The sequence below is a fragment of the Neodiprion fabricii genome, chromosome 3, assembly GCF_021155785.1.
Source record: "Neodiprion fabricii isolate iyNeoFabr1 chromosome 3, iyNeoFabr1.1, whole genome shotgun sequence".
Taxonomy (NCBI): domain Eukaryota; kingdom Metazoa; phylum Arthropoda; class Insecta; order Hymenoptera; family Diprionidae; genus Neodiprion; species Neodiprion fabricii.
Window position 1 is genome coordinate 4,704,034 of NC_060241.1, and position 27,996 is coordinate 4,732,029.

At 38.6% G+C, this 27,996-nt stretch overlaps 2 protein-coding genes across 3 annotated transcripts; one reads left to right on the plus strand and one right to left on the minus strand.

Moving 5' to 3' along the window:
* The first annotated feature begins 7 nt into the window (after positions 1 to 7).
* On the plus strand, positions 8 to 8,179 carry LOC124178891 (eukaryotic translation initiation factor 3 subunit A). Its single transcript, XM_046562668.1, has 6 exons — positions 8 to 204; positions 2,085 to 4,808; positions 5,018 to 5,234; positions 5,320 to 5,581; positions 5,960 to 6,168; positions 6,860 to 8,179. The coding sequence occupies exons 1-6, from the start codon at positions 156 to 158 to the stop codon at positions 6,966 to 6,968; spliced, it is 3,570 nt and encodes a 1,189-aa protein (XP_046418624.1). The 5' UTR covers positions 8 to 155; the 3' UTR covers positions 6,969 to 8,179.
* LOC124178896 lies at positions 7,291 to 27,984 on the minus strand. Of its 2 annotated transcripts, none has more exons than XM_046562678.1 (6): positions 27,373 to 27,984; positions 18,479 to 18,973; positions 17,817 to 18,080; positions 10,693 to 10,881; positions 10,475 to 10,610; positions 7,291 to 9,997 (listed from the first exon to the last, which is right to left on the minus strand). In XM_046562678.1, exons 3-6 carry the CDS (start codon positions 18,037 to 18,039, stop codon positions 9,859 to 9,861), a joined length of 687 nt encoding a protein of 228 aa, XP_046418634.1. In that variant the 5' UTR covers positions 18,040 to 18,080; positions 18,479 to 18,973; positions 27,373 to 27,984; the 3' UTR covers positions 7,291 to 9,858. The 2 variants fall into 2 exon arrangements, with proteins under 2 accessions (XP_046418634.1, XP_046418633.1); XM_046562677.1 differs by having other exon boundaries at positions 17,817 to 18,083.
* Between the last annotated feature and the right edge of the window lie 12 nt (positions 27,985 to 27,996).

A 27,996-nucleotide genomic window follows, 5' to 3' on the forward strand; every position in this document is an offset into this window, starting at 1 on the left:
ATATTGAGCTTGTTCTTTCACCAGAACACGCGGTATCGTGTCCGCAGTTGGACGATTCGCGGAGGGAAAAACTCAAGGCGATCCCGGTCTTCCGAGTACTGAAAATTTTCACAACGTGTCTGATGTGAAACCAGTGATACTCGGCAACAAACAAGATGGCAAGATACGGGCAGCGACCCGAAAATGCTCTGAAAAGAGCCAACGGTGAGTCGCTTTTCTTTCGCTGACGTTTTTCAATATGGCAGGGTCGAGGGCCCCGGTTCTCATCAACCAAGGTTTTCACCCTCACGGCTCTTCGTATTCGGTATCTTTCTTTCGGTGAATCAGCGATCCTCGCGTGTTTTTCATCCCATGAAATTCCACCGGGTCCAAATCGCGGCAATGTCATCTGTCAGTACCTAAAACCACCTTCTTTGATCCCCAATTCAATTCCTCTATTTTCCCTGTTTTCCGCTCTTCGTGTTGTCCGCCGTTACGTCACTGGCCGTATCATTTGCTTCAGGCATGCTTTCGGATCGCCAGAGATTATCCGAGTACCACATATTTTTAAACCCTCTTTTTCTGTCCTCAATTCCGCCCCGAAATGCTGCATGGCTACGATCCATACGGCGTCCCCGGGGCGTGAAAAAAACATGTTAACCTAGTCCAAACCGCGTTTCACCCGCTCCAATTCGACGGCCAATTGCGTACAGACCGGTCATCGATTTTTCGGCTACAATGCGTGAGCCACGTTTTACGACGTTGAATTTAACAACCTTATCGTAACGAAACATTGGGGAAAAAATTACTGTTTTTTTAATTTTACTATGACTTTGAAGGAACTAAGATTTCGAAATATGAGAGTGTTTTGTTTTATTACGGTTTACTGAATTTCAAACAGTTCCAAAATCACGAAATAACTGTTTTCCCCAGCAAGAATTTTTACGATAATGTTACTAACTTCACTAAGATCACGTTTTCACTTAATTGTCAATACCACGACATCGAACTTTGGCTGCTGCATAGTATAAAGATTTATGATTGTTATTATAATGAGTCTTATTACAGGCAGAAATACAAGTATACAAATATACATTATATTACGGTTAATCAAATATTGGTATACTATTGCATAAGTCCATTACGTTACGGCTGGAACAAACGAACGAAGAAAAATATATAAGACTAGACGCTTCTCAAAAGTACCAAGATACTTGGGCGAGAGTGTCTTTACAGTAGGATTATAGCTGAATAAAAATTAATTTTTATGTGTGATTTGCACATTGGCACTTGTTTTTAGTCTTTGGTAATTATATCGAATGACATAAGGTATACTTTTGTGAAACTGTAAATAAGACAAAATTGTACAGTTGTATTAATTGAATCGAATTGACAACTTCACAATCGCACACTCAGAGTATACAAGATGAAAATAAAATTTATTTAGTCATTTGCGTAACCATATTGCGAAGCAGGGAAAAATTTTTTTGAGTTTAAGAATCCGAAAATCCTTGTCCTCTGCCAGTGAACTTCCCACTTTTGCTAAAAATTTATTAACTTTATTAGCGATTTTTTCTTTCACCTTAGCAGTTCCGGTATCATCAAATTAGTCAGTCCAGCAATTATTTTTAGTAAGTTCCCGTTTCTTTCTGAGGCTGCCTCAACAACATCTCCAAGTTTCTTTCTTAAGTACAGGTTTTTACCTCTTTTCACTATGTTATTGACAAAGTTACGTATCGGTAGAGTATCTGCTAGCTTTGTGATCCAAGCGATATCTAATCTTCGTTATTACAATGGTATCTTTATCAATTAAAGTCCATGGCTTTCTTGAGATTCGTTATATATTTGTCTAGGCAGGTCAGTAGCAGTTGCATGAATTCATTTATATTAAGGTTTTTTGTATTGCATGTAGAATAATTTCAGAATGCTTGTTTTCTTCGTGATCTTAAGAAAAATACTATTCAAAAAAGAATCAGAGTGACAGATGAAAAAATGTTTCTCTACGCTTCTGCCAAAAAGCAATTGCCTATTCTAGAATACGCACAAATGTTGGCGTGCCGAGATAACGACACTAAAATTCGCAAATATTTTTTCCTTAAACACAGAGTTCATCGAGGTTGGAAAACCGGCGCGGGCATTAGATACCCTTCAGGAAGTGTTCCGGAACAAGAAATGGACGTACAATTGGTCGGAGTCGGTCCTGGAGCCGATAATGTTCAAGTACCTGGACCTCTGTGTGGAGTTGAAGAAATCTCACATAGCAAAGGAGGGTTTATTCCAGTACCGGAACATGTTCCAGTCCGTCAACGTCGGGAGTTTGGAAAATGTGATTCGCGGGTATTTGCGGATGGCCGAGGAGAAGACGGAGGCCGCACGAAAGCAGAGTCAGCAGGCAGTCATCGACATTGATGATTTGGACAACCTTGCGACCCCGGAAAGTATATTGCTGTCCGCGGTTAGCGGTGAAGATGCGCAGGATCGCAGCGACAGAACAATCCTGACACCGTGGGTAAAATTTCTCTGGGAATCGTACTGCCAGTGTCTGGAATTACTGAGGACAAACGCTCATGTCGAGACACTCTACCACGACATCGCAAGGATGGCGTTTCAGTTCTGCCTAGAGTATAACAGGAAGACGGAGTTCCGAAAGCTCTGTGAAAAGCTGCGCAAGCATCTGGAAGAAATCTGCAAGCTCCCGCCACTGGTTTCAAACGTCTCGATAAACAAAGCTGAGACTCAGCAGCTGAACTTGGAGACCCGTCTGAACCAGCTCGATTCCGCCATACAGATGGAGCTGTGGCAGGAGGCATACAAAGCCATCGAGGACATCCACGGGCTGATGAATCTATCTAAGAAACCTCCGGTACCCAAAACCATGGCCAATTACTACCAGAAGTTGGCTATGGTCTTCTGGAAGGCTGGTAATTACCTTTTCCATGCCGCCGCCCTTTTCAAACTCCTTCAACTCTCGAGGGAGATGAAAAAGAATATGTCGCTGGAAGAGCAGCAACGCATGGCGAACCGAGTTCTCCTCGCCACGTTGTCCATTCCTCTACCTTCCGCGCATCCAGAATTCGACCGTTTCATTGAAACGGACAAAAGTCCGCTGGAAAAGGCTCAGAGACTGGCGGTTCTGTTGGGTCTCACTCAGCCACCGACCCGGGTTTCGCTACTGAAGGACATCGTCAGGCTGAATGTTGTCAATCTGGCCTCACCGCACCTCCAGGACCTCTACTCATGGCTCGAGGTGGAATTCCATCCGTTGGAATTGTGCACCCGTGTTGAGACCATCATTCAGAGTCTACAAGCTGATGAAAACAGCCCGTTGGTTCAGTACGTACCTGCACTACAGGACGTCACGTTGGTTCGTCTTGTTCGTCAGATATCGCAGGTCTACCAGACAGTTCAGTTTGCACGGCTGATCGAGCTCGCCAAGTTCACGACCGATTTTCACCTCGAGAGACTCCTCGTAGACTGCGTCAGGTACAACGATATGCAGATAAGGATCGACCACGGTAAGAAATGCATACATTTCGGGGTTGATCTCTCCGAAGCTCAGAGGGAGGATCATCCCGATGGGCCAGTTCTTCAAGCCATGCCTTCGGAGCAGATTCGGTGCCAGCTGGTAAATATGGCAACGGTTTTGCACCGTGCGGTGGCGGTAATTAATCCGAATAAGAAGAAGGTTGAGAGGGAGAAGCTAAGAACTCAGCTGGTGGCTCATTATCACGAGACGAAGGTGAAGGAACATCAGAGGATTCTTGGCCGGCACAAGATCATCGAGGAGAGAAAGGAGTACATAGAACACATCAACAATGTCAGGGAGGAGGAGGAGATGAGGAGGCAAGAGGAACTCCAGCGGCAGCAGAAGCAGGTTGAGCAGAAACGACTGGAGCTCGAGAGGGAGGAGAGAGAGAAGAAACGATACCAGAGCGAAATGCAGCAGATCAAAGAGCGTCACCTCAAGGAGAGGATGCAGCAGATATCGCAGACAAAGCACGGGCAGAGAGTGCTCTCCAAGTTGGACGGTGACGAGAAGCTGGACGCGGAACAGATCGCGGTTCGCGAAGCGGAGGAACTTCAAAAGGAGCGTAGGGAAATGCAGCAGAAGCTCAAATCCCAGGAGAAGAAGGTCGACTATTTGGAACGAGCCAAACGGCTCGAGGAAATTCCACTTTTGGAGAAGGCTGTCGAGAAGAAGAACGAACTCGCTAAACAGCAATGGGAACAGCAGGAGGCTGAGCGAATCGCGGCGGCGATCGAGGAGCGACAGCAGGCGGTAAAGACGCGTGAGCGCATGGCCAGGATGAAAGAGGACCACGACACGTTCTTGGAAAGGATTCTAGCCGAGCGTAGGAACATTTATCTTGAGAAGTTGAACAACTACGAGGTGATGATACGCGAGGAAAGAGCCAGGCGACTCCTTGAGAGGAAAATTGAACGCAAGGAGGAGCGCAGAATCAAGTGGGAGAGAGAGAGAGCCGAGGCTGCGGAGCGCAAACGACTCGAAGAACAGCGAGCCAGGGAAGAGGAGGAGAGAAAACAGCTTGAGGAACTGAGACTCCAGCGCGAGGAGGAGGAGAGAATATTGCGAGAAGAGGAGGAAGCCAAGGAGCAGGAACGGATGGCCAAGCTTGAGAGGCAGGCCGAAATACGAAGGGCACGAGAGGCAGAAATCGAGAGGAAACAGGAAGAGGACAGGGCCAAGTCGGCTGACACCTGGAGGCGTGGCGTAGACAGAGAAGTGCCGCGTGATCGCGATTTCAGGGATGGACCGCGGGATCGTGACATCAAGGAATCGACTCGTCTGGATGGACCACCGCGCCCATGTAAGTGTGATCGAAGAACTGGTAGAAAATTTGAAACAGTCTTCATCGTTCCACGATGTAGCGGTGTGTGATCTTTTTTGCGTATGGAACACCCTGTATACTTTTGCACTGTTTTTAAATCATGCGGTAGAATTCTGGGCCCGAATCTCTTTTAAACTACGTAAGATTCGTAAATTTATTCAAACCTGATGGATTTTCTTCTTTTCTAGCCATGGATTCGTCCTGGCGCCGCGGCGACGCACCGAGGGATGAAGGATCCCGCGACGAACCTGAACGATGGAAACGTCGGGAGCTTGAGACTCGGCGGGATGATGACAACGTCGAAGGTGGATGGAAACGACGCGAGCCTGAGAGGCGTGATAATCGCGACGAGGACGACAGATTCAACCGTCGTGAGCCTTTGAAGGATGGCGAAGAAGGCGAAAGGTATGTCGAAATATTTTGTTATCAAAAAGTAATACAGAGCGATAATTGAGATCACCGATAATCGTACCGAAATATTTTTTTCTAGATGGAAGCGACTGAAAGAACCGGAAGAGGGAGACCGATGGAAGAGGCCGATCAGAGACAGAGACGATAATCGGGATCGGGAAGATGGCGACAGATGGAAGAGGCGGACTGATGATCGCGACAGAGATCGTGGAGAAAGATTCGAAAGGAGAGAACCTGGAGGACGAGGTGGTTTCGACAGGATGAATAGGGATGATCGATCCGGTATGGATCGCGACCGTGATCGTGGAGGCGATCGTGATCGAGACAGAGACCGCGGAATGGTAGGCAACTTAAATTTTAATCTTTCCAGTGGTTCATACAAAATTCTCAGTAATATCACAGCAAATACAATAAGTGATGAAATTACTACGATAAATTTAAAAACATTAAGGAACTTTCATCAAAGTTACAAAACCTTTGGAACACTACCTGTATTCTTATTGGAGGGGGAAGAAAAGCTTCGTCTACGGCTCAATGAGTTGCAAAATAGACTCGCTCTTTAACGAACTTTCTAAAATTGATGAAATTTAAACTTCAATTTTTTCTTATTAACACTAATCAATGTTTTTTTTTTTCTTTTTTATAACGACTTCTGGCATCTTCAGTGAAGATCCGGAACCTTTGTAATCAGAGTATAATAATGTTTCATCATTTTGCAGGGCGGTGGTGGCTCCTGGCGCGAAGCTCCAAGGGAAGCCCCAACTCCTCGTTCGGAGGGACCACCCAGAGGTCGCGAAGAACGCGGTGAGAAGGATACGCGCTTCAGGCGCGACGGCCCGCCCAGATCTTCCGGTAATTTGGAATGGCGACGTGGAGATGCGCCACCTCCACGTGACTCACCGAGAGATTCTTTAAAGAGAGAAGAAAGGTAAGTGTTTGCATTACTCAAGGATTCAAATTTCTTTGAGTACCTAATTTCTAATTCCTTAGCAAATAATATAAAATTAAAAAAAAGGAAGTCGGACGTGTCAAGCTGTCTTGATACGCAGGTACACTGACATGGTTAAAGATTAACCCTGCATTTACATATCTCAGCAGAATTACATGACGGTTACACCGGGTTCGTTTTGGGCCCAACCACTACTAAAATACTGGCTGCGATGAAGCTATAATTTTGAATTTTTGACTTGAAAAAATTACAGGCTAATTTTGAAATATTCTTCTGTGTGACGCAATTGGTTTTTTTTCTTTCTTACATATGATCTGATTTTGAATATAGGACACAAATGAAAAAGTAAAAAATACAAAATAAACGTGACGAGTGGTTGTTTTTTTTTTTTTTTTTCTACTAAATAAAATCATAACTCGTACGGGTTTTCATATTTCAAGCTGAAAACTAGACCTAATGTTCTCGAGATACGGAAATTTGAGAGAAAAAAAATAGGTAAATAGCACGCGTTTTAAAAAAAAGTATTTATTCGGAGAATCGCAATGACAGAAACAAATGACTTTTACAAAAACCATGCTTAATTTCTAAGCCAAGTTCAATTTTCGTGTTGTGTATCGGAGTAAATTAACGTTGCATTTTCCTGGGTATAAAATGTGACATTAATTTATAGACGAGACGACAGAGATCGTAAGGAAGAAAGACCGCCGCCGCGCCGGGACGAGCGAAGGGAACCACCGCCTGCGGAAAACGAGGGATGGTCAACGGTGAGCAGGCGTTAGAAGATGCGAACGCGATTTCTATTCCGCGACGCGATTTGAACATCAAGATACTAAGAATATTAACCGTCTAACTGAGAATAATAGGTTTCCCTACCTTTTGCATTCGGCCCCTTCCCCGTCAGTATTGCATGCCAAAGTGTAGCGTCTCCGATCCTTAAATATTGTGCGTGGCAAAGAAAAATTACTTCCAGAGCTTGGCCAATTATGAAACGTATTAGCAACGAAGTTTTCTCAGTTTACAGACGATTTTTCAATATTTACAGACGTATCGAAAACGATCGAGCACATCAGTTGATTAAACCGAAGTAGTTTTTTTTTTGTCAACTTCTAACTTCATTCTCATCTACAATTGTTGCGAATTGAACTTTTGAGTACAAGGTTTCGGCAACAGCTGCCATGAAGTGAAATCGTAAAGTCGTGCAAAAAAAATCTGCTGTTTTCCACAATATTCATTAGATTAATTTAAATTTAGAAACATTGAGGGGAGGGGTAGAATTTGGAAGGAAACTAACCATACGATTTTCTTTGCTCATGAGATTATCTTGGCTCTTCATTTCTTGCTTTTTACTCTCACAATCAGTCGTACGTTGAACAGCGATAAGAAGAAACGATGCAGTGAAATTTCAAACGAGACTATTTTCATTTATTTTATATTGATTTGATTTTCTAAATTTCCTTCGCTTTTATGATAAGAGTTTTCTTTTTCTCTTTCAAACGACTCAAAACCTCGTAAAGAAAAAAAGAAAATCTTTAGACCATTTCTTTCTCACTCTGGTATTTGCGGCTCGAATCCTGTGTTTTTTTTTTCTTCTTTTTTTCTGTTTTCGGCATTCGATTGGTGATTCGATGAGTCTAACTAACATTTTAAAAATTAATTACACATATACATATATATACTACTTTAATTAATTAATTAACGATAATATCGATGTATTAAGCAAATTCGATGATTGGTTTCCTTAAATTTAGTCGTATCAATTCGCCGAGTCACAGTCTGGCTGTATTCCTGTGATCCGGTCGATATATACATACATATATATTATGTTTATACGATCTTTTACGTTATACATTTATTAAAGAAATGTCTGTGAGTGGCTGAAAAATTCACGTACGAAACGCGGCATCGAATTCGACTTATTATTATCGGATATTCGTTATGCTCGAGATTTTTGTCGCGTTCGCACGAGATAATAAAGTTCTCTTATATCCTATATAACAGTGTTCTTATATACCTTCGTCTTCGATTACATTTTTAATATTATCCTTACGATATTGACGGTAAACAGTCGCCTTTGTGTAGGTGTGTAATTATCATCATCAACATCAACAAGAATAATTTATTTTGAAATTTTATTTTGTTTTTTTTTTTCCTTCAACTCTAAATAATTTATATACCTATATAAATTATTAAAAGCTCTTTTCACACGGTGCGTTAATAATACGTATTTTATAATTCGGTATGTAATTAGTACGCAGTATACATATATATATATATATATTCACAATATCATAACTTGTTAACTTTGTCGAAGAAATTTCGTAAGCGTTTAATGTAGTATTTAACTATTTGTAAGCTTATTTCAATCGAGTTTCACACTTTGTAAGTGTGTACGTCGTGCGTCGAGAGATACACAATGCTTTACATACCACGCGTCTAACCGATTTTGGAAAGTGTTTTATGCATTTATTTATTTATTTTTTTTGTCAACTTTCACTAAAACTGTACATGACACTTACGCCCAAGCGCCCGCAGCGCCTTACTGCATAACGATCAATCAATTTCGTTTATTGTGTGATATGACATGCAGAAATTAGACGTAGTAATTAAAACTAGGTTTAGGTACCTATAAGCAAAGAAAAAAAAAAAGAAAAAAGAAAGGAATGCAAGACCCACGTTTCGTCGCGCAATAAATTAGACAGATAACATAAGAAAATAAAAGATCTATCTTCTTCCCCGTACTGGTTTCTAAAGTTTGGAAACTTTCTATTTACATGTTAAACATCGCTGTCGTTTACGGTATAACGCGGTTCGCACATTAATTTCAAATTAACTTATCGGCCTTTTTTCTTGCGGTGTGTCAAAGCAGTATAATATAATCATTCTTGTGGATCATATCGTTCACATCTCATCCCGAGTATTGTTCCCTCAAATAGTATCAACAAATAATTTCTCTTTGGGTAAAAATTCTCTCCTCGTATCTTCGCGTTCAGATTTCTTCTACACGAGTCAATCATAATAATTATTTTCACTGCCGGTCTTACATTTCAACTCATTAGAAGACATTACAGTCACTTTACTTCTGTCAAGGAGTCTCTGAAATTTACTTGGCGAGAAAGAAATACCGAAGATGTCACGTTTTTTTTTTTTTTTTTTAAGAATGTTCACCGTTCGTAAATATTTGTCTCACGAATTTCACCGTCTAAAGTCGTGAAAGTCGGCACGATATGTCTTTTCAAGTAAAAGGTAGAAAATGTTTGCTAAACAACGCAAGTAGATCGTGTTTATTAAAGATTGGAATTTAGAGAATTTGGAATTGAATTTTTCGAGGATAATCAGAAAAATTACGCAACACATCGCATAAACCCTTAGATTGAATCTCTGCAATTGCAACTACAAATCTTTCCTCGATAATTACGTCACGTAATCTGCTTTTGAATAAAAGAAAAAAAAAAAAAGTTAAGAACAAATCCATGTTTCTTCTAATAATCGTCGACGTTACTTAAGAGCTTTGAAATCGCCAGCTTATCTGACTGTACATGATGCAAAGATCTTCTTTCGTCGTATTTAGCCGGCTTTTTTTTTTTATCATACCGCCGACAGTCGATCGTTCCAATATTATATTTCATTTCTTTTCCCTTCTTCTCGCGATTTGGGAATTAATAGTTATTATTAATAGAGCATTATGGCTGCGGCAGTCTTTTCCTCGAGTGCGGGCGCAGGCTCGGATCTTTCGTCTCTTTCTCTGCCCGAACCCCATCCTACTAACGCTATGCTGATTAAATGCACCACTCCAGCACCAACGACGAGCCTGTGAGAGAAAATAAAAAAAATCGAGAAATTTAGTCGGTCAGTTTTTATGTCACATTCATACGAGGCTGAAATTCGTAACGTTATTCAAACAATGAATATTTCGTTTTATAAATTAGCTGAACTATGATATAATATAACAAAGTAAGATGTAAGATCGTATTTTTCAAACTCAAATCCTTCAAACCCGTTCCGAAATTACTAAACACGTATTTTTTTTCCCTCGCTTCAATCTCATTCGGGTATTTCGGTCATCTTGCGGAGATTTAATACCGAGAACGCGAATTCTTATTCCATAAATTTGACCACCCTTGAAACATGGTCCCATTTCATCAATCTTGTTTTACACATCGTTTAAATCTGACTTGAATTAAAATTTGTTTTTTTTTTTTGTTTTTTTTTTAAATTTTGCACCTACGCCCGATGGACGTTCTTAACACGTATTGCGAAGAAACACCGAACGTCGCAAATTTGTTACCAAAAAGAATAGCCCAACTCGGCCGATCGTTCGCTGGTCCACATATTGTCGATATCTTCCTTCGGCAGGACGTTGAAGTAGAGTTTCGTGTAGTATTGAACAAGCCAGGTTCCCGTGCTGGCCAAGCATAGCAAAACTGTAACGAGAATTGCGGAAAAATAATGGTAAAAGGGAAGGGAATTGCATTTGCAAATGGCGAAAAATTATTCCGAACTTACGCGCCAGGATGTTCATCAGGTAAACACCGGGCACCGATAAAATTTGAGTCCTCGGTGTCGTCGCCGTGTTTAAAACAGCTAGCAAAGCTGCGAGAGCAGCTGCGACGAGGGCGGAAGCAGTTGTGCCCAAAGTTCCGGCCCACAATCCCCACGTCATTACGGTTGGGTCCTGCCTAATCATCTGGGGGACTGAAATTGAAGAGGGAAAAACACCCCGTGTCATTGTAAACTTATACGCTGTGAATTGTAAGATCGGGACTCAATCCACTCGAAATGTACGTTTAGGGGCAGAGGAGGAGGAAGAGGGGTGGAAGGGAGGGGAAGCATTGCAAGTCTAAATTCAAAATTTTCACCATATTCCGCTGTAGCTTCGGTCGCCGTATTGAGTTCGTTGGGAAAACTTGTTTTTGTGAAATGACTCGGTAATTTTCAATTTTTTTTATCTGCGATCAAAATTATCCAAGTACAAGCCTTAAATTAAAGGTGGCGGCCGAAGCTACCGCAGAATCTTTAATTTATGGCTTCCGTCGAAGAATGTTGATGGTAGACAAAAAAAATTAAAAATGGACGAGGTTTTTTGACAAAAAACAGTGAACTACCAGAGATCAGAATGAGAAAATAGTGGTATCGACAAATTGCAATTTCAGGTGTTCTTTTTCGAACAATAGCGATTGGGCTAACTGCTTGAGGAAGAAAAAATGATCGAGGCATGTTGAGTGAAATTCGTAGCAAAAGAAAGCGAGAAAGAAATGTCGAACGACGTGTAGATCTTCACGAAAAGAATGAAAGAGTACGGAAGTAATCCCGCAATTGTCTTTTATACAACGTGTCATAATGCCTGATTCCTACGTGCACAGAGCGACTGTATGACGTGAATAATTAATGAAAGTTCCCACACCCGCGGCCTGCGTAAAAGTCCCCGTTTATTAAGCCTTTCCCGCTTGGCTCTGCGGGGCAGGAAAGACATTAAAAAGTCAGGAAGACCGTTGAGTCGTATTCGAAACGGGTATATCCAGTTGGTAGGTGAGACTTGGTGAGAATTGTACGGAAGCCTCGATTCAAATATTTGGAAAGAAACCCACTTTAGGGTGTGTGTATATATGGGACATTCCACGCCAATTAGACCTGGGTTTTACCCTTGACCTCTCAGATTTTGCGCGCGATTTTTTCTATGATTGTTCTCACCTTGAAAGGTACTCGGTTTTTTTTTGGTATTTTTGAGACTCGATTTGAATTTTCTAGAATTTTAGAAACGAGTTTATCGACCGACCAAAATAAAATTTGAAAAAATTCCGAAAAATCCTGCGTCAGATATCAAAATTTTTAAGCTTGAACCCGGAGTGGGCCGATTTCCCTTCTTGCTGTTTTCAAGCTTTTTCCGAAAGAAAAACTTTAAAAAAATTAGATGCGAAAGTCATTTTACTACGGATGGTTGCCGAAACATTTTTATATGTCACATGGTATTTTTGAAAATTTCTTGAGATTTTTCGGAACCATTTTACCATTTGCAATTTTTTTTATTAACAAAATGAAGATGAGAAAATAACTCTTGCGAAAGATCTGCATTTTTTTGAAAATCCGGCGTGATATACGAAAATGTTTCAGCAACCATTCATGGTAAAATAACTCTCGCTGCTAATTTTTTTCACGTGTTTTTGTCGGTGAAAGTTTGTAACCAGTAAGAAAGAAAAATGGGCCCACTCCGGGTCCTAGCTTGAAAATTTTTATACCTGACGCAGTATTTTTCAGAATTATTTCAGATTTTTAATTTTGGTCGGTCGATAAAATCGTTTCTAAAACATGTAGAAAATTCAAATTGAGTCTCAGAAAATACAAAAAAAAAAAAACCGAGTACCTTTCAAAGTGAGAACAATCATAGAAAAAATCGCGCGCCAAATCTAAGAGGTCAAGGGTAAAACCCAGGTCGAATTGGCGTGGAATGCCCCATATAGAAGAATATTTTCTCTTTTTTTTTTTTTTTTTTTTTTAGTATCACACCTGATACCGAAAAGACGAAAAATTGAAAATACTCGAAACGTAAGTGTTCCGAGTTGGTTTCATCAATTCCGTGCATGTTTTGCGTGAATTGAAATTCAGCTCAGGAATACACGCAGCAATCATTTCGAACGCTTATCACGGACCTTTGTTACTTGTCGTACGTGCACCGAAAGCCTACCGCCTACCTCAACGAAATTCCCCAATGTTCCAGGTTTAATGATGAGTCTAATTGTCACACGCTTGATTCGAAATGCGTTGCCAGTCACGGTTCGACGCGTACTCGGAAAACGGTTGCAAGATCAGAAAATCTTGGCACACGGACACTGGAATTAAATTTCCAAAGCGGGATTCTCCTGTTCTTCAACGCAACGCAACGTCCCGAAGGTTGAATTTTCGTACGGGATACTTGAAAAACTGGTTTTTCTTCTCAGGCTGAAATAAGTCGGCGCTGGAATGCTTACAAAGAAAGTTCCCGGTCGTTTACTTGATCGGTTTGATTTGTTTCTTTTTTTTTTTTTCTTCACATCCGCTGCATCGGATTAAAAAAAAAAATTAGGAACTGACGTATTTTTTTTTCTCACGTTCCAACTCCGGCGCTCAGAGGGGATAAAATTCACCCTTACAATTTACTCCCATAATACCGTAAAATTTTTCTCGGTATTATAACTAATTGGACACGGTTCGTTATTAATACACGATAATATAGGCACTGATTTTACCCTCAGGGATTGCAATCTTATTTTTTGAGGGACAATTTTTATCCTCAAAGCAGTCAGATTAGATCGAAAAAAGAATAAGGTAGAACACCTGGAAAACCTGGAAATGTCAGACGATTTTTCAATTTGGTCATGGAAGAAACCGGAAGTTTTCCATCAGTTTTCCATCGTGGTAATTAGAAATTATTTTTTCAGGTAACAAGTTTTCTTCAATTCGAATTGAACTTGAATCGAATATATACAGAGTTAATAAGCTGAACGGCTCAAGGCTTTAGCAACTTACTAGAACTGGGAAAATGTCAGGAAAAACCTGGAAATGTTAACGTAACTTTTTTTGTCCAAAAATTTGTGACCACACTGAAGAAAGACGTGTGCTAATTTTTCATTTTTTTTTTTATACAATGCGACATATCACAGAACGTGAAAAATCGTCGGTCCTGAAACCTCGGGTACTTTTTGTTTCATTTTTTGTTTCCCGACTCCGAGGAAACTTTGCCAAACTTTAAAAAAAAAAAAAGTTCATTCCCGTCTCGGCAAACATAAGAGAAAAAAAAAAAAGAAAAAACATAACAAGAGAATTTCGCTATAACGAAGTAAAAATTCTTCCTTTCCTGCCGAGTCAACGAATTTGTTTATTGTTCCGGGTGTATGGAAACTGAATTAGCGTGCGATTATACGTCTTTGCAGTTATTTGCCAACAGCCGCACAACAAGTTGTGCATAAATTTGATTCAACACTGCGAATTAGCAATCGCGGTGCGGAAACAGAAACCAAAACGAATGTGCGGATACAACGCGTTATAACGAAAGAATCGTACGAAGACGATAACGATCGTCTATGTACACCATATCCGTAATAAGCGTGTGTGTGTGTGTGTGTGTGTAGAAAATACAAGGGGTATTCGCCTTTTCGCTCGAACGCCTTTCCTCGGTTTTTCCGTTCGTTATCTTGTTAGCAATTATACACATGTACGGCTAACAACCCAATCCGAAGCTAAGGAATCAGATATATCCGGTTCAAGGTGGTACATGTTCCTTATCGTATCTCACGTTGCAAAACGTTTTTATTTAATTCTTTTACATGGCAGGCCTGAAAGAGTGTAAGTGTGTGTGTGTGTTTTTTCTTTTTTTTTTTTTTTTCTTCTACGTTAACGATATTCCAACACAATGGCGAGTGGCAGAGTCTCTGCATCTTTGACCAAGATCAGATTCTATTATCGCGTTATTATATCTCTCGAAGGTCGTTTTACGAATTAAAAGAGAGGAAAGTCGAGTTTTATCCACTATCGTATTTTGTCCTTCGTTATTTTCTTTTATTTTCTCCACGTTCGCTAGTTGTGTAGAGGTTTATCGTTTTATTGTTTTTGTTTCGGGATTCGGTTCTGAAAACAAAACGTTTCCAAAAAATACGTTAGCGGAACATTATTGTTGCGAAAAATGTTTATAACAATCGGTGAAATATTCCGAGAAAATAAAATACAAATCCAAGAGAAGGACGGAGATGATTTTTTTTTTTTTTAAATATTTTTTTAACCAAAAACAATCCAAAGACAAACGATATTCAATTTTACGGAACGGTATAAATTTTCGAACACACAGGACGTACGTTCTTTTTTGTATCAATAGGGAAAAATCGATTCCTTTAAAGTTTAGAAACTTCATGTATGGAAAAGTAAAATTGTGAAATTTTTATATTCGGTGACGGATAAATGTATTTCAATCAATATCGATCGAGTTTCCAACGTAAAATCTTATAGTTACTTGAAATTTCTATGAAACTTGTTAAATAAAAAAAAAAAAAAATACATTCCGCAAATCAAACGCAAGAAAATGAAGTAATTGAACGACGTGCCTGCAGTTGGGACGTTAAACCTGACCGTATATACAAATTCGATCGTCGTAATATGTATTCAATGAAAACTTTCACTTTCCATTTCCGAGTGCGTTATATATATATATATATATATATATATATATATATATGTGTATATGTATATGTATATTTAACTATGCTATGGACACAATATCCATATGCATTATACAGGAATACGAGTATGCGCTGTAACCGTAAACTGTAACGCAATACCGCCATTTACAACGCCGTAGTGTACATGTATTCGTTACGATGCAAGTACATAGACGGGACAGAATAAAATTAATTACAGGTACGTACGGACGATCCGGACGTGATTTACGCTGCGTTGCGTTCTCGTTCTCTTTCGATCGGTGTCGTTGACACGATCCGATCTACTTGATCCTCGATCCCATGCGCGGACAGAGATGCCAGGCAGACGATCGTGCGAGAATCGTGAACCGAAGATACTTGTGTGCAAAATCTAAGCGATGCAGATTGTGTATATTCTTTATTTGCTCGGAATTGACAATTAGCTGCGGCTTCGACGCGAGTATCGTTACGTAATTCTTTCACCTTTTGATTTTTTTAATTTTCTTGTTAGGCTCAAAAACTTTCTCAAAGTCAGCTTGATCGATTCTCATAGGTTAATGTGTGTTCATGCACCTCGGGCATTCGAAGATATGTACACTTGTGAGAGAAATCTTTAGTTCCGGTTGCCGCTCGGTCCTCAACTATTTTCATTTTTTACCAAAATCGAAATATATTGTTCTAGGTAGAAAATGAAAATTAGTTTTTTGGCTGTTACCGGAAAGTCTAGTATCCGTTACTGTTGTTTCTCGTTACGATCGCTGTTACTAGATTTTCTTGCAACTGTTGCGAAAATTTAATGCTCGTGCAAGAATAAATTGACGTTAAAGCCTTGTTTAACTAAAAAAGTAGAGTAAACCTCAAAAACTGATTTTGCGTTGCAATCAGCAAAAAAGGATCGACGATAGCGCAAAATGGTTACGTGTACCTCGTTTTTCGTAATTCTCACAATATAATTCAAACAGTTTTTTTTAACGATAACTGTTTTACTGAATTTTTCTAGTTACTCTAACAAATGAAATTTTTCTCATTGTATAAAATGAAATGATTTGTAGAAAAAGAAAGTGTGATGTAATTAAAACAAAGTCCAATCGAAAATTCGACCTATTTACGAATTGTGATTAATCAACGGTTTTTGCGAATTCAATTCGTAGATAATCAAATTTTGATACCGTCCTTAAAATTTGACAACCGAAATTTTGTTCACGTTTAAAGAATATCTGAATACATGAGAATTGCCTCAAAGATGTTTTTATTTCAAGATCCAAATCACGATCCTGACTTGCCTCCTGTTTCTTTTTTTTTTGTTGGCCCTCTGATCTCTAAACTGCAAAAGATTCGCACAATTACTTCTCACCTTTTCAACATTATTTCCGAGCCGATCTATCGATCGATTCTATGTCACCGGATCGAGCCGGGGAATTTCTCTCGGCTTAATCATACATCCGTAGCCTCTAACCAGTATCACCGCATTTGTACAATAGTTAAATTATACCTTAAAGTGCATCGAGTATCGCCACGCGGAGAGATCGGACCAAGTTTTTTCTACGGTTAGAATACCGATATTGACAACGAAAGGAAGAAGGAAATCAAAACAGTAATTAAACTGTAATTACCGCAGTTATTTATCACGACATCGTCATTTCGGTATTTGCAATCTGAATGTCAAGTTCATTTTTATCGTCAACCTGAGAAATTTCTATTTACACAGCAAAAGAAGAAGCCCCGTGAAAGGATATTTTTTACATTCAAATGTAAAAGGTTTTTTTTTTTTAAATTCAACGTTTTGCTTACTTAAATCGCACGAGAAAGGTGATGTATTTTTGTAAGGAATTAAACTCTTTCAAAACTATCCATCCGACAAAATTCGTAGCTCGAACAGTTCGAAAGTTATAAAAACCCCTCGACTCGAAAGTCGATTCTCATACCTGAAAATTAGTATTTTTAAAATCTTCGGTGGCTAAACTGTTAACCTTGCAAAAAAGTTCAAACGATACTTTTGGAGAGATTTCAATTAAATGCGACTGAGTGGTGACAGTTTAGAAAAAGAAAACGTTCACATTTTCTCCGCCTGATATTCGAACGAGAAAAATTTCGAATTTCAGAATAATCTTTTGAAATTGGATTTAAAAGATACATCCTCCCAGGATAATTCTTTTTATTTGGTATTTACGTCCGGTTTTTAAAATAGTAGCGTCTAGAAAAATACCAAGCTTTACTTGCACGATCCTTGTGAAAATGATTTCTACAATTTTGTTTAGGTATTTTTAGGTAAATTATAACATTTCGTACAATTTTCTATGAAAACAATAAATCTACAAGATACACCAATTCTTAACGAAAATGAACAATCGTCTACGAAAAATTTTGTATATCTACAATTTTGTACGAAATAATACGAGATGTTTGAATTTCCGCAGTAATTCGTAGGATTAGAAATTTTCGCCAGGGAAATGATGAAAAACTCACCTGAAAAGTGGTAAGTTCTCCATCCGTAGGCGACGTTGAGTTCCTTCTTTCCCTGGAGAAGTCCGAGGTGAATGCGTCCCGAACTTTCCTGGGGATTTGGCGTCCTCCAGGGTCTCGCCTCGACCCAGTGCTGGGTGACCAGGGCGGCGCAGACGAGCCCCCCTCCTAGGAGGGAGAGGAAAAACGTCGCGAAGATCGTCCCTCTCCGGAACATCGACGTCATTTTGCGGGCCCTCGGACGGCTGTTCCCGGGGCAGCTGGCCACTGCTTCGATAAGTTTGAAAAGCCATATTTGTACAGCCGCAGGATCAGAGGGAAAGGGATATTTTCCAAGAGTATACAATCAATGCCGGTTCTGATCACAGATTCCTGTACCGACCCAGTTACCGACACTCAGCCAAGACACAAACCTTTTTCGAGAATGTTCGAGGGTTCGGGTCATCCCCGTTCCGGACGACCTTACCTACCGTCGGTAGGTACCGTTCGGTTTTCCGACGTTATCGACCGTCCGGCAAAGTCAGTCGGAGCGACCCTCGACATTCTGGAATAAGATTTGTGTCGTGGTACAAGGAATTTTTTTTTGTTACATCGTTTGCAATCATTTTATAAACGGAAACTGGGTATTCGCCTTATTGACAGTCGGTTTGAAAAAAACGTCTCACCTTGTCCCCGTGTAGCCTCTGCAGAGAACTGAACCTGGTTCAAGCTCTTTGAGAATTCGCCCTGTCTGACCTTCTGGGAGAACTGAGCAGCGTTTAGTTTTTTGCTGAATTTAACCCTGTTGTTATTCGATTTACACGATTTTATTTTCCCCGGTTTCTGGATCGAAGACGGACGCGGCCTACGGGCGTAAGCGTACGGTATGGTGTAGGGCTGGGCTACGTAGAAATATATGGGTCTGTAGTCTTCATGGGGATTCGGAGGGTAGCCGTCCTTTATCGAACAGCTGTTGTTGCAAGCGCTCGGCGGGTTGTTGCTGTAGGTGTAAGAGTTTGGATGATAAATTCCGTATTGGTGCGCCGTTTTTTAGGCCTTTATCCACGACTCGTCTCAAATTATTTCCGCGATAACGCGGATTTTATTTCACCCAAAACTCGCTTATCGACTCTCTTTCTTCGCAGAGCTTTGAAAAATTCAAACGGATTTCTGCGCGGAACCTGAAAACACGTAATTTATCAACAGGGAATTAGTATAATTATGTTGGTTGTTAATGTTGTTACAACGGCACAGAAGCGTGACGAAATATATTAACCGACACTCATATTTAAAATAGTTATTTCCATAGTTGCGTTTCATTTCTCACTCCGCGTGTTGCCAAAAAAAAATTATATTTGAAACATTGATATTTTCATACCTTCGTATTTAATTCGCCAGATTATTATGAAGTTATAAATTTATGACTATAATTATACTTGACCAAGTTATATTTATTTGTATCATATTTTCTTTTATCCCTAACACAATTAATTTTATTACAACGAGTGTAATAATCTTCTACGTCAGGTAATTACTCTAAGATAAATATAATTTCACTCAGTATATATATCCTTCCTTGTAAATGTAGATACTTTCGATTGTTTGTTATAAGTAAAATTACGTGACGTCGGGTGTCGTTTTTACGCCCATATATACCAGCTTTCAACAGCTGCTCTGCCAGAAGAACGTTATTCTTTCGAATCTGCAGGTTCACAACACGTTATAACGACTATGAGAACAAGTCCCCGGCTTTTTGTATCTAGGTATACATGTATAATACGCGGCGATATAATCGTATAATTAACACGTATTGTAATAATTAGATTCCCGCGAATAATCGAGCTCACCTAAATTCAAGAGAAACTTGAGACAATCCTCGGTAAAATAAATGCCTGTATGACCAAGTGGCTCGTCATGTTACTCTAAATAATTGATTAAATTTGTTAACGTATATAATTATTGTTATACATGTATCCAAATAATTGCCGTGTATATATTTTTTCACTTCAGCTTATCAGCAGCTGCTGTGCGTTGTTAAAAAAAAAAGTTTCTACGTATAAATAACAACCGGATTATTACAATATCATATCTTCTAACTCGGATGTATATTTTTAAATAATTCATTCAAATACACACTCTGTCGTAAATTGACATCTGCATTACGCAATGAACTACAGGTATAGCAGGTATATAATGAGGTATCGAGTTTAGAAACTGCCTTGAATTACGTTCACGACGTCTCACTGCAGCTGTGAAAATATTTTTTATAGTCGAATCGAATTGCGGGATATTGTTGATGATTTTTTAACTCACGTCTGTGCAATAATCGTACGGAGAATATTCTTTCACACCTGCCGGAAAAGAAGAATGATTCAAGTTTTCGGATACCGAGTCTGTAATTAGTCAAAACGTTCCGTAAACAATCGGTGACTCGCAAATGTTAAACGAATACAATAAGAAAGTATCGATGCTAAGATTTGTTTAAAAAAGATCAAAAATAATATAAAATCAACACAGATCTAAGCGAAGAAAGAGATTTTTCTTTTTTTTTTCTCTTTTTTTCTTCTTTCAACATTTGAATCGATATTATATGCACAGTATTTATAAAATGATACGAAACAATACGTAAAGAGAAACGTTGCGGGTGATTAAAAATTAAATTAAATCTCTCAAAGCGGTCCCACGTTTTCTGCACCTCTCGCAATAATTAATATCATACCTATTCGTATACATAATTATATATATATATATGGGGCATTCCACGCCAATTCGACCTGGGTTTTACCCTTAACCTCTCAGGTTTGGCGCGCGATTTTTTCTGTGATTGTTCTCACTTTGAAAGGTACTCGGTTTTTTTTTTTGGTATTTTTGAGACTCAATTTGAATTTTCTACAATTTTTAGAAACGAGTTTATCGACCGACCAAAATAAAATTTGAAAAAATTCCGAAAAATCCTGCGTCAGATATCAAAATTTTTAAGCTTGAACCCGGAGTGGGCCGATTTCCCTTCTTGCTGTTTTCAAGCTTTTTCCGAAAGAAAAACGTTAAGAAAATTAGATGCGAAAGTCATTTTACTACGGATGGTTGCCGAAACATTTTTATATGTCACGTGAGATTTTTGAAAATTTCTTGAGATTTTTCGGAACTATTTTACCATTTGCAATTTTTTTCTTAGCAAAATGAAGAAGAGAAAATAACTCTTGCGAAAGATCTGCATTTTTTTGAAAATCCGGCGTGTTATACGAAAATGTTTCAGCAACCATTCATAGCAAAATAACTCTCGCTGCTAATGTTTTTCACGTGTTTTTGACGGTAAAAGTTTGTAAACAGTAAGAAGGAAAAATCGGCCCACTCCGGGTGCAAGCTTGAAAATTTTTATATCTGACGCAGGATTTTTCAGAATTTTTAAAATTTTTAATTTTGATCGCTCGATAAAATCGTTTCTAAAAATTGTAGAAAATTCAAATTGACTCGCAAAAAAAACCGAGTATCTTTCAAAGTGAGAATAATCATAGAAGAAATCGCCTGTCAAATCTGAGAGGTCAAGGGTAAAAACCAGGTCGAATTCGCGTGGAATACCCCATATGTATACATATATCCGCGTGCATATAGGGATTTTTTATTCACACGATGATTTTTCGAACGAGTTGTGTTGTAATATCGTATGGCGGTGCTTTTTATTATTATATATAGATGTGCAGAGTTGGTTGGGTGTTGGTCAGACACGGAGAAGATATCGGTGAAGTTTGGCGAGTCGCACACGCACACTTTGCGAGAGTGAATATAACGGCATATTTCGGTCGGCCGTATAATCCAAGCCTCTCATCGCTGTATAATCATGTATACGTAATAGATATCCGTGTATATATGAATCTCGGTCTCTCCGCACATGCGAGAATTTCTCTCGTTTTTATATTTATTCTTCTTGTTTGCTTATTAATTTTTATAATTTTTTCTTTTTTTTTTTACCACTATTAATAATGTTATTCGAAAGGTTTTTTTTTTTTCTCTTACTTTTCATTCATTTTATCTTCATCTCAACAGCGGTTATAGGAATTCATCCCGAACCGTTATGTTTGTATATCTATACGGAAGAATCGATCATCCTACGGAGATCGAAATGCCCGCAGAGAAAATTTCATGTTACGTTGTACGTGCAGAGTGAATTCGTAACGACTGCATGCTACGTCGTATGCTAAAATTTAACGCGTAATTTGAAGAGTATTTTTTTAAATGTGTTTGAAACATCTCAATTGCCACGTAAAATTTTCGATGTTATGTATTTCTAGACTGAGAGAAATTTTTAGTTCCGGTTACCGATCAGTCCTTGACTATATTTTAATTTTTTTACCACAATCGAAAAATAGAGTTCTGGGTAGAAAATGAAAATTAGTTTTCTAGCCGTTACCGGAAAGTCTGGTATCCGTTACTGTTCTTTCACATCACGATCACTGTTATTAGATTTTCGCGTGACTGTTGCGAAATTTCAATTTTTCTAGCTACTGTAACAAATGAATTTTTTCCCAGTGTATGTTTCTGAAATATTTCTAGCGGTATATCAAAATCAACGGAATTTTCGAAAAGTTTCATAAATATGTCAACAAATATTGTATCGAATTCATAATTTGATAAAATTTTCCAAAATGTCAGGAAATTCGATCTATCAACGATAGTCGAGAAGAAAAATTGCATTATTGCGATCACGCGTAAATTAGCAGAAATTATATTCTTTCCGCGTGAACTCTATCCGTCGAGCGGGTAAATTTTTGATCAAAGTTATTCGCTGCACGGTTCGAAAAAGTTATAATCAATTTTGATACAACCTCAGATAGCGTGAAATGATTGGCGCGTGTCGTTTTCATCATCTGGAATTCAGCCGCGAGTTTCACGGTCGGCGTGATACACAAAGAAAGTTTCGCACGGGCAGAAAACACAGTCTACTTTTCTGCTTTATAAATGTAATACTTATACAAGTGTATTATTTATATATATATTTGGGTGAGTTGGCAATTTGACTTGCTTTCGCAATTCGCGCACATTTTTCACATCGTACATAGTTTATATCTTTGAATTTTGAGGCGTTATTGCGAGTTCTGCAGACTCAAATCCGTGCTATTGTAATCAGAGAGGAGAATAAAAGGAATTTCGAAAATTGAAAAAAAAAAATAAATAAAGAAATAGAAATTCCACTTACAGCATTCTTCAATTGCTGCGGCACGCATGAATTAATATAACGATGTACAAACGGTGTGAAATTTTTAGTTGCGGTTACCGCTAAATCCTTGACTATATTTTCATTTTTTTAACACAATCAAAAAATATAGTTCTAGGTAGAAAATGAAAATTAGTTTTTTGGCTGTTACCGGAAAGTCTAGTATCCGTTACTATTCTTTCTCGTCACGATCACTGTTGCTATATTTTCTTGCAACCGTTGCGAAAATTTAACGCTCGTGCAACGAAAAATTGACGTTAAAGCCTTGTTTAACTAAAAAAGTAGAGTAAACCTCGGAAACTGATTTTGCGTTGCGATTACCAAAAAAGTATCGACGATAGCGCAAAATGGTTTGGCGTACCTCGTTTTTCGTAATTCCAACAATATTCAAGCAGTTTTTTTTCAACGATACCTGTTTCACCGAATTTTTCTAGTTACTGTAACAAATGAAATTTTTCTCAGTATAAAAATTCAAAGCAAAGTAGGAAACAGCGTCTGGTTTACCGGAAGACCGAAGGTCCCCTCCATAGTTTCTCGCTCTATGGGTCAGGAGAATGAGTTTGCAGGCTTCGAATCACGCGGCTTTACGAATTAGGCTGAAGTTTATGGTCGAGTTACAGGAGATTATAAATACAGTAACGAATACTCGACAAAGTTTTATCACAAAAAAAAAAATCGAAGACTTTCATCGCTCTCCGCTTATCAGAAATCCGAAGATTAGTTGCATGAAATCCAAACTGCTGACTAGAATTTAACTTCAATTTGTCACGGGAATTTTTCAACTCAGGGCCACGCGTGCGTTTCCTTTTTTTTCCTTCTTTCGTTGCAAATGAAATTATATCTTTGAGAGCCTGAACGCGAGTTCTCGGTTTTAATTGCAGTGTCTTCTGCCTCAGGAAACATTAAAAACCACGAGGGAAGAAGAAAAAAAAAAAAAAGAATAAATATCGTATATTTACCGCGTCGTGTGGTTGAGCTTGAATAAATTTAGAACACGCGGTTTCTAGACTTAACGCCAAAGTAACTTGTACACACAGCGTGTAATATTATATTATCAGTCGGTTTCTATCAGTTGGTCAACCCGATTCTTCTTTCTTCTGTATGCATACCACGAAATATGTCTACATTTTCAAGTTGCGTACCTTAAAAAATAAAAACAAAAAAAAAAAAAAAACCTCTCAATTCCCGACGAAACTAGTTCGACGATTTTTAGCTCGAAAATTGACGTCCCAACCGGACATCTTTTACCCAGAAATATCGTCGAGTTTCGTTCCATCGAATAAGAATTTGTACCACTCGTATTCAATCGTATGAATTGTGTCACAGTCGACTGCAATTTATGCCCCAGGAATTTCATTCGCGTTAAAACAAATCGATTCTCTTAACAATATTTACTCGCATGAAATTATCCGGTAGATGTATAATAATTAGAATCGCTGTGAATCGGCCAAAATAGAAACAAACGAGAAAAAAAAAAAATAAAATAATCGTGAAATTTAAACGACGAACGAAAATTTCCTCTTGACATCGTTCCGAAGTTATACTTTACTCGCATATAATTCATTGCTCGAGCAAGTAGAGGAAAAATTTTTATAAATAATTCCATCAACGTGTGCATAAATTTCTCCAACTTTGTTTCCTACTTTTATATTGTTTCTTAGTTATTAGTATTGTTGTTGTTGTTGTTATTATTATTATTATTATCATTCAGCGGGCCAAGCCTGCGGACTACCGACAACCCGATGTTAATTCGAAGCAGAAACCGGTTTACTTACTCCGTAATTTTTTCCCACTCTTTGTCTCTCTCTTCCTCTTTCTCTTACCGTCTTCCCTTCTCTCTTAAACCGTTTGCTCTTACAGGACGTATTATCAGGTGTGTATATCGCTGCTGCATGCGCGCGTTTACCTCAATATAAAACCCGTCTTTGGTGCAAGTGACGCAACTCGAACGAGAAGAATAAGAATAAGAATAAGAAGAAGAAGAAGAAGAAGACGATAGCCGTTTATCGCGTTTCACTTCCTTCTCTCTGTTCGTTATATCAGTTGCACGGATATAAACGTATACGGGTACCTGCATATTATCAGCTTTATGCAAGCCATTCTGCATACTTGTCGATATAATATCGCCGTACGTGGAAACTGTGTCAGTAGCGATTTTTCAAACACATTCTGCCACCACGTGGATATAAATAAAATACGCGTTTGACACGTTATTTTTTTTAAATGTGAGAAGAATTTTGATCTTATTCTGCCCATCTGCAGAAACAGTTGCGATTTTTTTGAAATTCTTTTACTCGTATTTAATACGGATTTGTGAATTTTTTTAAACATCGCTGTTTAAATTTTTCAAACGTGTGAGATTTAATTCTTTTTAAAGATTCTATGTGACGAGACAAAATATCTCTAGAATTTTATCGATATCTGTTCTCGGTTCAGAGTAGTATTGTATATTAATTGTTTATACGTGGAAAATCTAAACGAGCATGTTTCGAAGATTTATAACTTGAGAACAAACTTAGTTGAAATTTTGTGAAAAATCATGAATGCTGTTTTTCATAGGCAGAATGTAATTTAAAGAAAAGAAGCATATGAAAAATTTGATCGTAAAGTTTGATTGAATTTCGAAAATAATTCCACGCGTGATTTGTTAAAACTGTCTGGATTTAGCCTGAGAGGCATGACTGTTTTTCAAAACCTACCGCTCGTTACTCAAAATCGATGTGGATCTTCGTTTATTTATTGTCGAAAAGAATTTTTGCAAAAAACGTCAGCGCCAAGTTCGCGGGATTAATTCGTTGCTGGAAATTGATTTTAGTTTTTCTCCGATCAGATTTCATTGAATTATTTGCGCAGCGCTTTCGAGATTTTTGCGGTGATTTTTTTTTTTTATGTGAAAATTGAAGCAAGCAAAAAGAAAACAATTTATAATTAATATATATTGACATCTTTCCGAGTGACTCTAAATAAATAAAAGTTCATTTTAATTGTTTGAAATGATTACATTATAATACTAAATAACACCCAAGATTATAAATAAATTGTATTCCTGATAATCGGACAAGATTATTTGAAATTATTTGAATGAAATTATTTTATCGAAGTGAAATTGATTAACGATAAAATTATGCAATCCAATTTATCAAAGTCACTATCAAACTGATACGAAGCAATCGAATTTGCATAATTATTATGCCGATCGGAGTTTGACTAATTATTTCTATCTAAAAAACCACTGTATATAATACATGTTCAAAACTAAGAACTTGCAGAATTTCGCACAAAGAGTTTGATTGTAAAAGAAAAGTGATCGACAACGTTGATAAATGAAACGCGCGAAATTGTAACAATTTTGCGGCCATTGACAAGCGTGAAGCGGAACTTCGAAATTCGTGTATTATTTCTTTGCAAACGCTACGTTTCGAAGGGTGTTCCAAATGTGCGATAATTGTTCAAGCCTATTAACTTCCGGTGTATCGGTTACTCGATGCGCCTACAATATGCATAACGTCGAGGTAAATTAGCGAAAATCGAGCGAAGAGAAAATCGATAACCGCCTCTTCGAGTCGCAATCACAAGGCTTACGTACGCCTATCATATCACCGTTCGCAACAGCTTCCTCTAATTAAACTGCACGCTCGACGGCCTTGAGGGTCTAATTAATGATCAGCGAACTTGACGCAAACTATCACCTACCGCACACTTGCTGTGAAAATTGTTGTAAAATCGTGTGGGATCGAAGTTTCATTAAAAATATTAATCGCTCGTGTTAAATGAATTATTTTCACCTAAATTTTTGATGTTTGAAAAAAGTCGATACTGTTCGTGGATAAAATTTTTATCGGAATAGAGCGAGGATCGACCGATTATTATGATTATCATCGTCGTTACTCAGGACGCAAAAATTCACTTCGCAATACTGACCACGCACGCGTCACGGCTCGAAATAACGATAATTCGTATAGATTTGCATGCTTTTACTTATTGCCAGCACGGTCGTGATTACGCACGAATGGCGAATCGGCGAAGGCCAGGAAAGTTCCCAGACGAACGTTCCTGACCTCCGTGTGGTTCGCCCGATAAACTGCAGAATTGGAGCAGTGTCGAACGGTGATTTGTACCAGGATATAAAAACTTCTTGGATATTGTGAATCGATCGGCCGAATGGCGATCGAATCGCCGATTTTACGAGCGATCCAATCTCCGTCGTTGTAATAAAGAAGAACTTGTAGGAACAGGACTGAAGGTTTTCTTGAAACATCAAACAGTGCGGTGAATTTTATAGATGTCATAGGGTCATGTGTGCCGCTTGTCTGTTTAGCTTATTTGCAAGTGTAATCTTATATTATGCACAAAGTGTGCTAAAGTTACCTTGAAAGTTGTAAATCGCTGACTAAACCCGCAGACCGCTAACGAATCACGATGAACGTTCCGTTTAATGATGAAAAAATTCCTTCATCACCTGATATTATTATTATTTCCACAATTGCACGTCACAGTGAAAAAGATTTCGATCCTTACAGGCACTCGATGGAACGATGCGATACCGGTTTGAAGAACGAGAGAATTTTTGGAAAAAAAAAAAATAAAAATTCTTCAGCCTCGTGTTTCTGATAATTTTCTTTCGTATTCGCACACCGGTTTCGATTCGAATTTAGAGATCACAGCACGTCGCGAACTGCCGATTCAACTTCGCACCTTGAATATTTATAAATAAGTAAAATATCACTTTGGGGATTCAAGCAGGTATTCCGAAGGCTCGGGACTCGGCATAGCGGATTTTATTTCATCAGACGCAGTTCGTCCTGATACTTTTTTTTTCACCGCTTTTCAATGCCGCCTTACGCCGCACGTATCGCACACCTAAATATCCTTTCCGCACAGACTGAAGAACTCGAATGCCGCTCCGGATACCGACCACCTTTTACCTCGACGAAAACTTTTACGCTTAGCCGATTCTCCCGTGAAACGGGTCGACCTGTTGTCAGTTCCCCG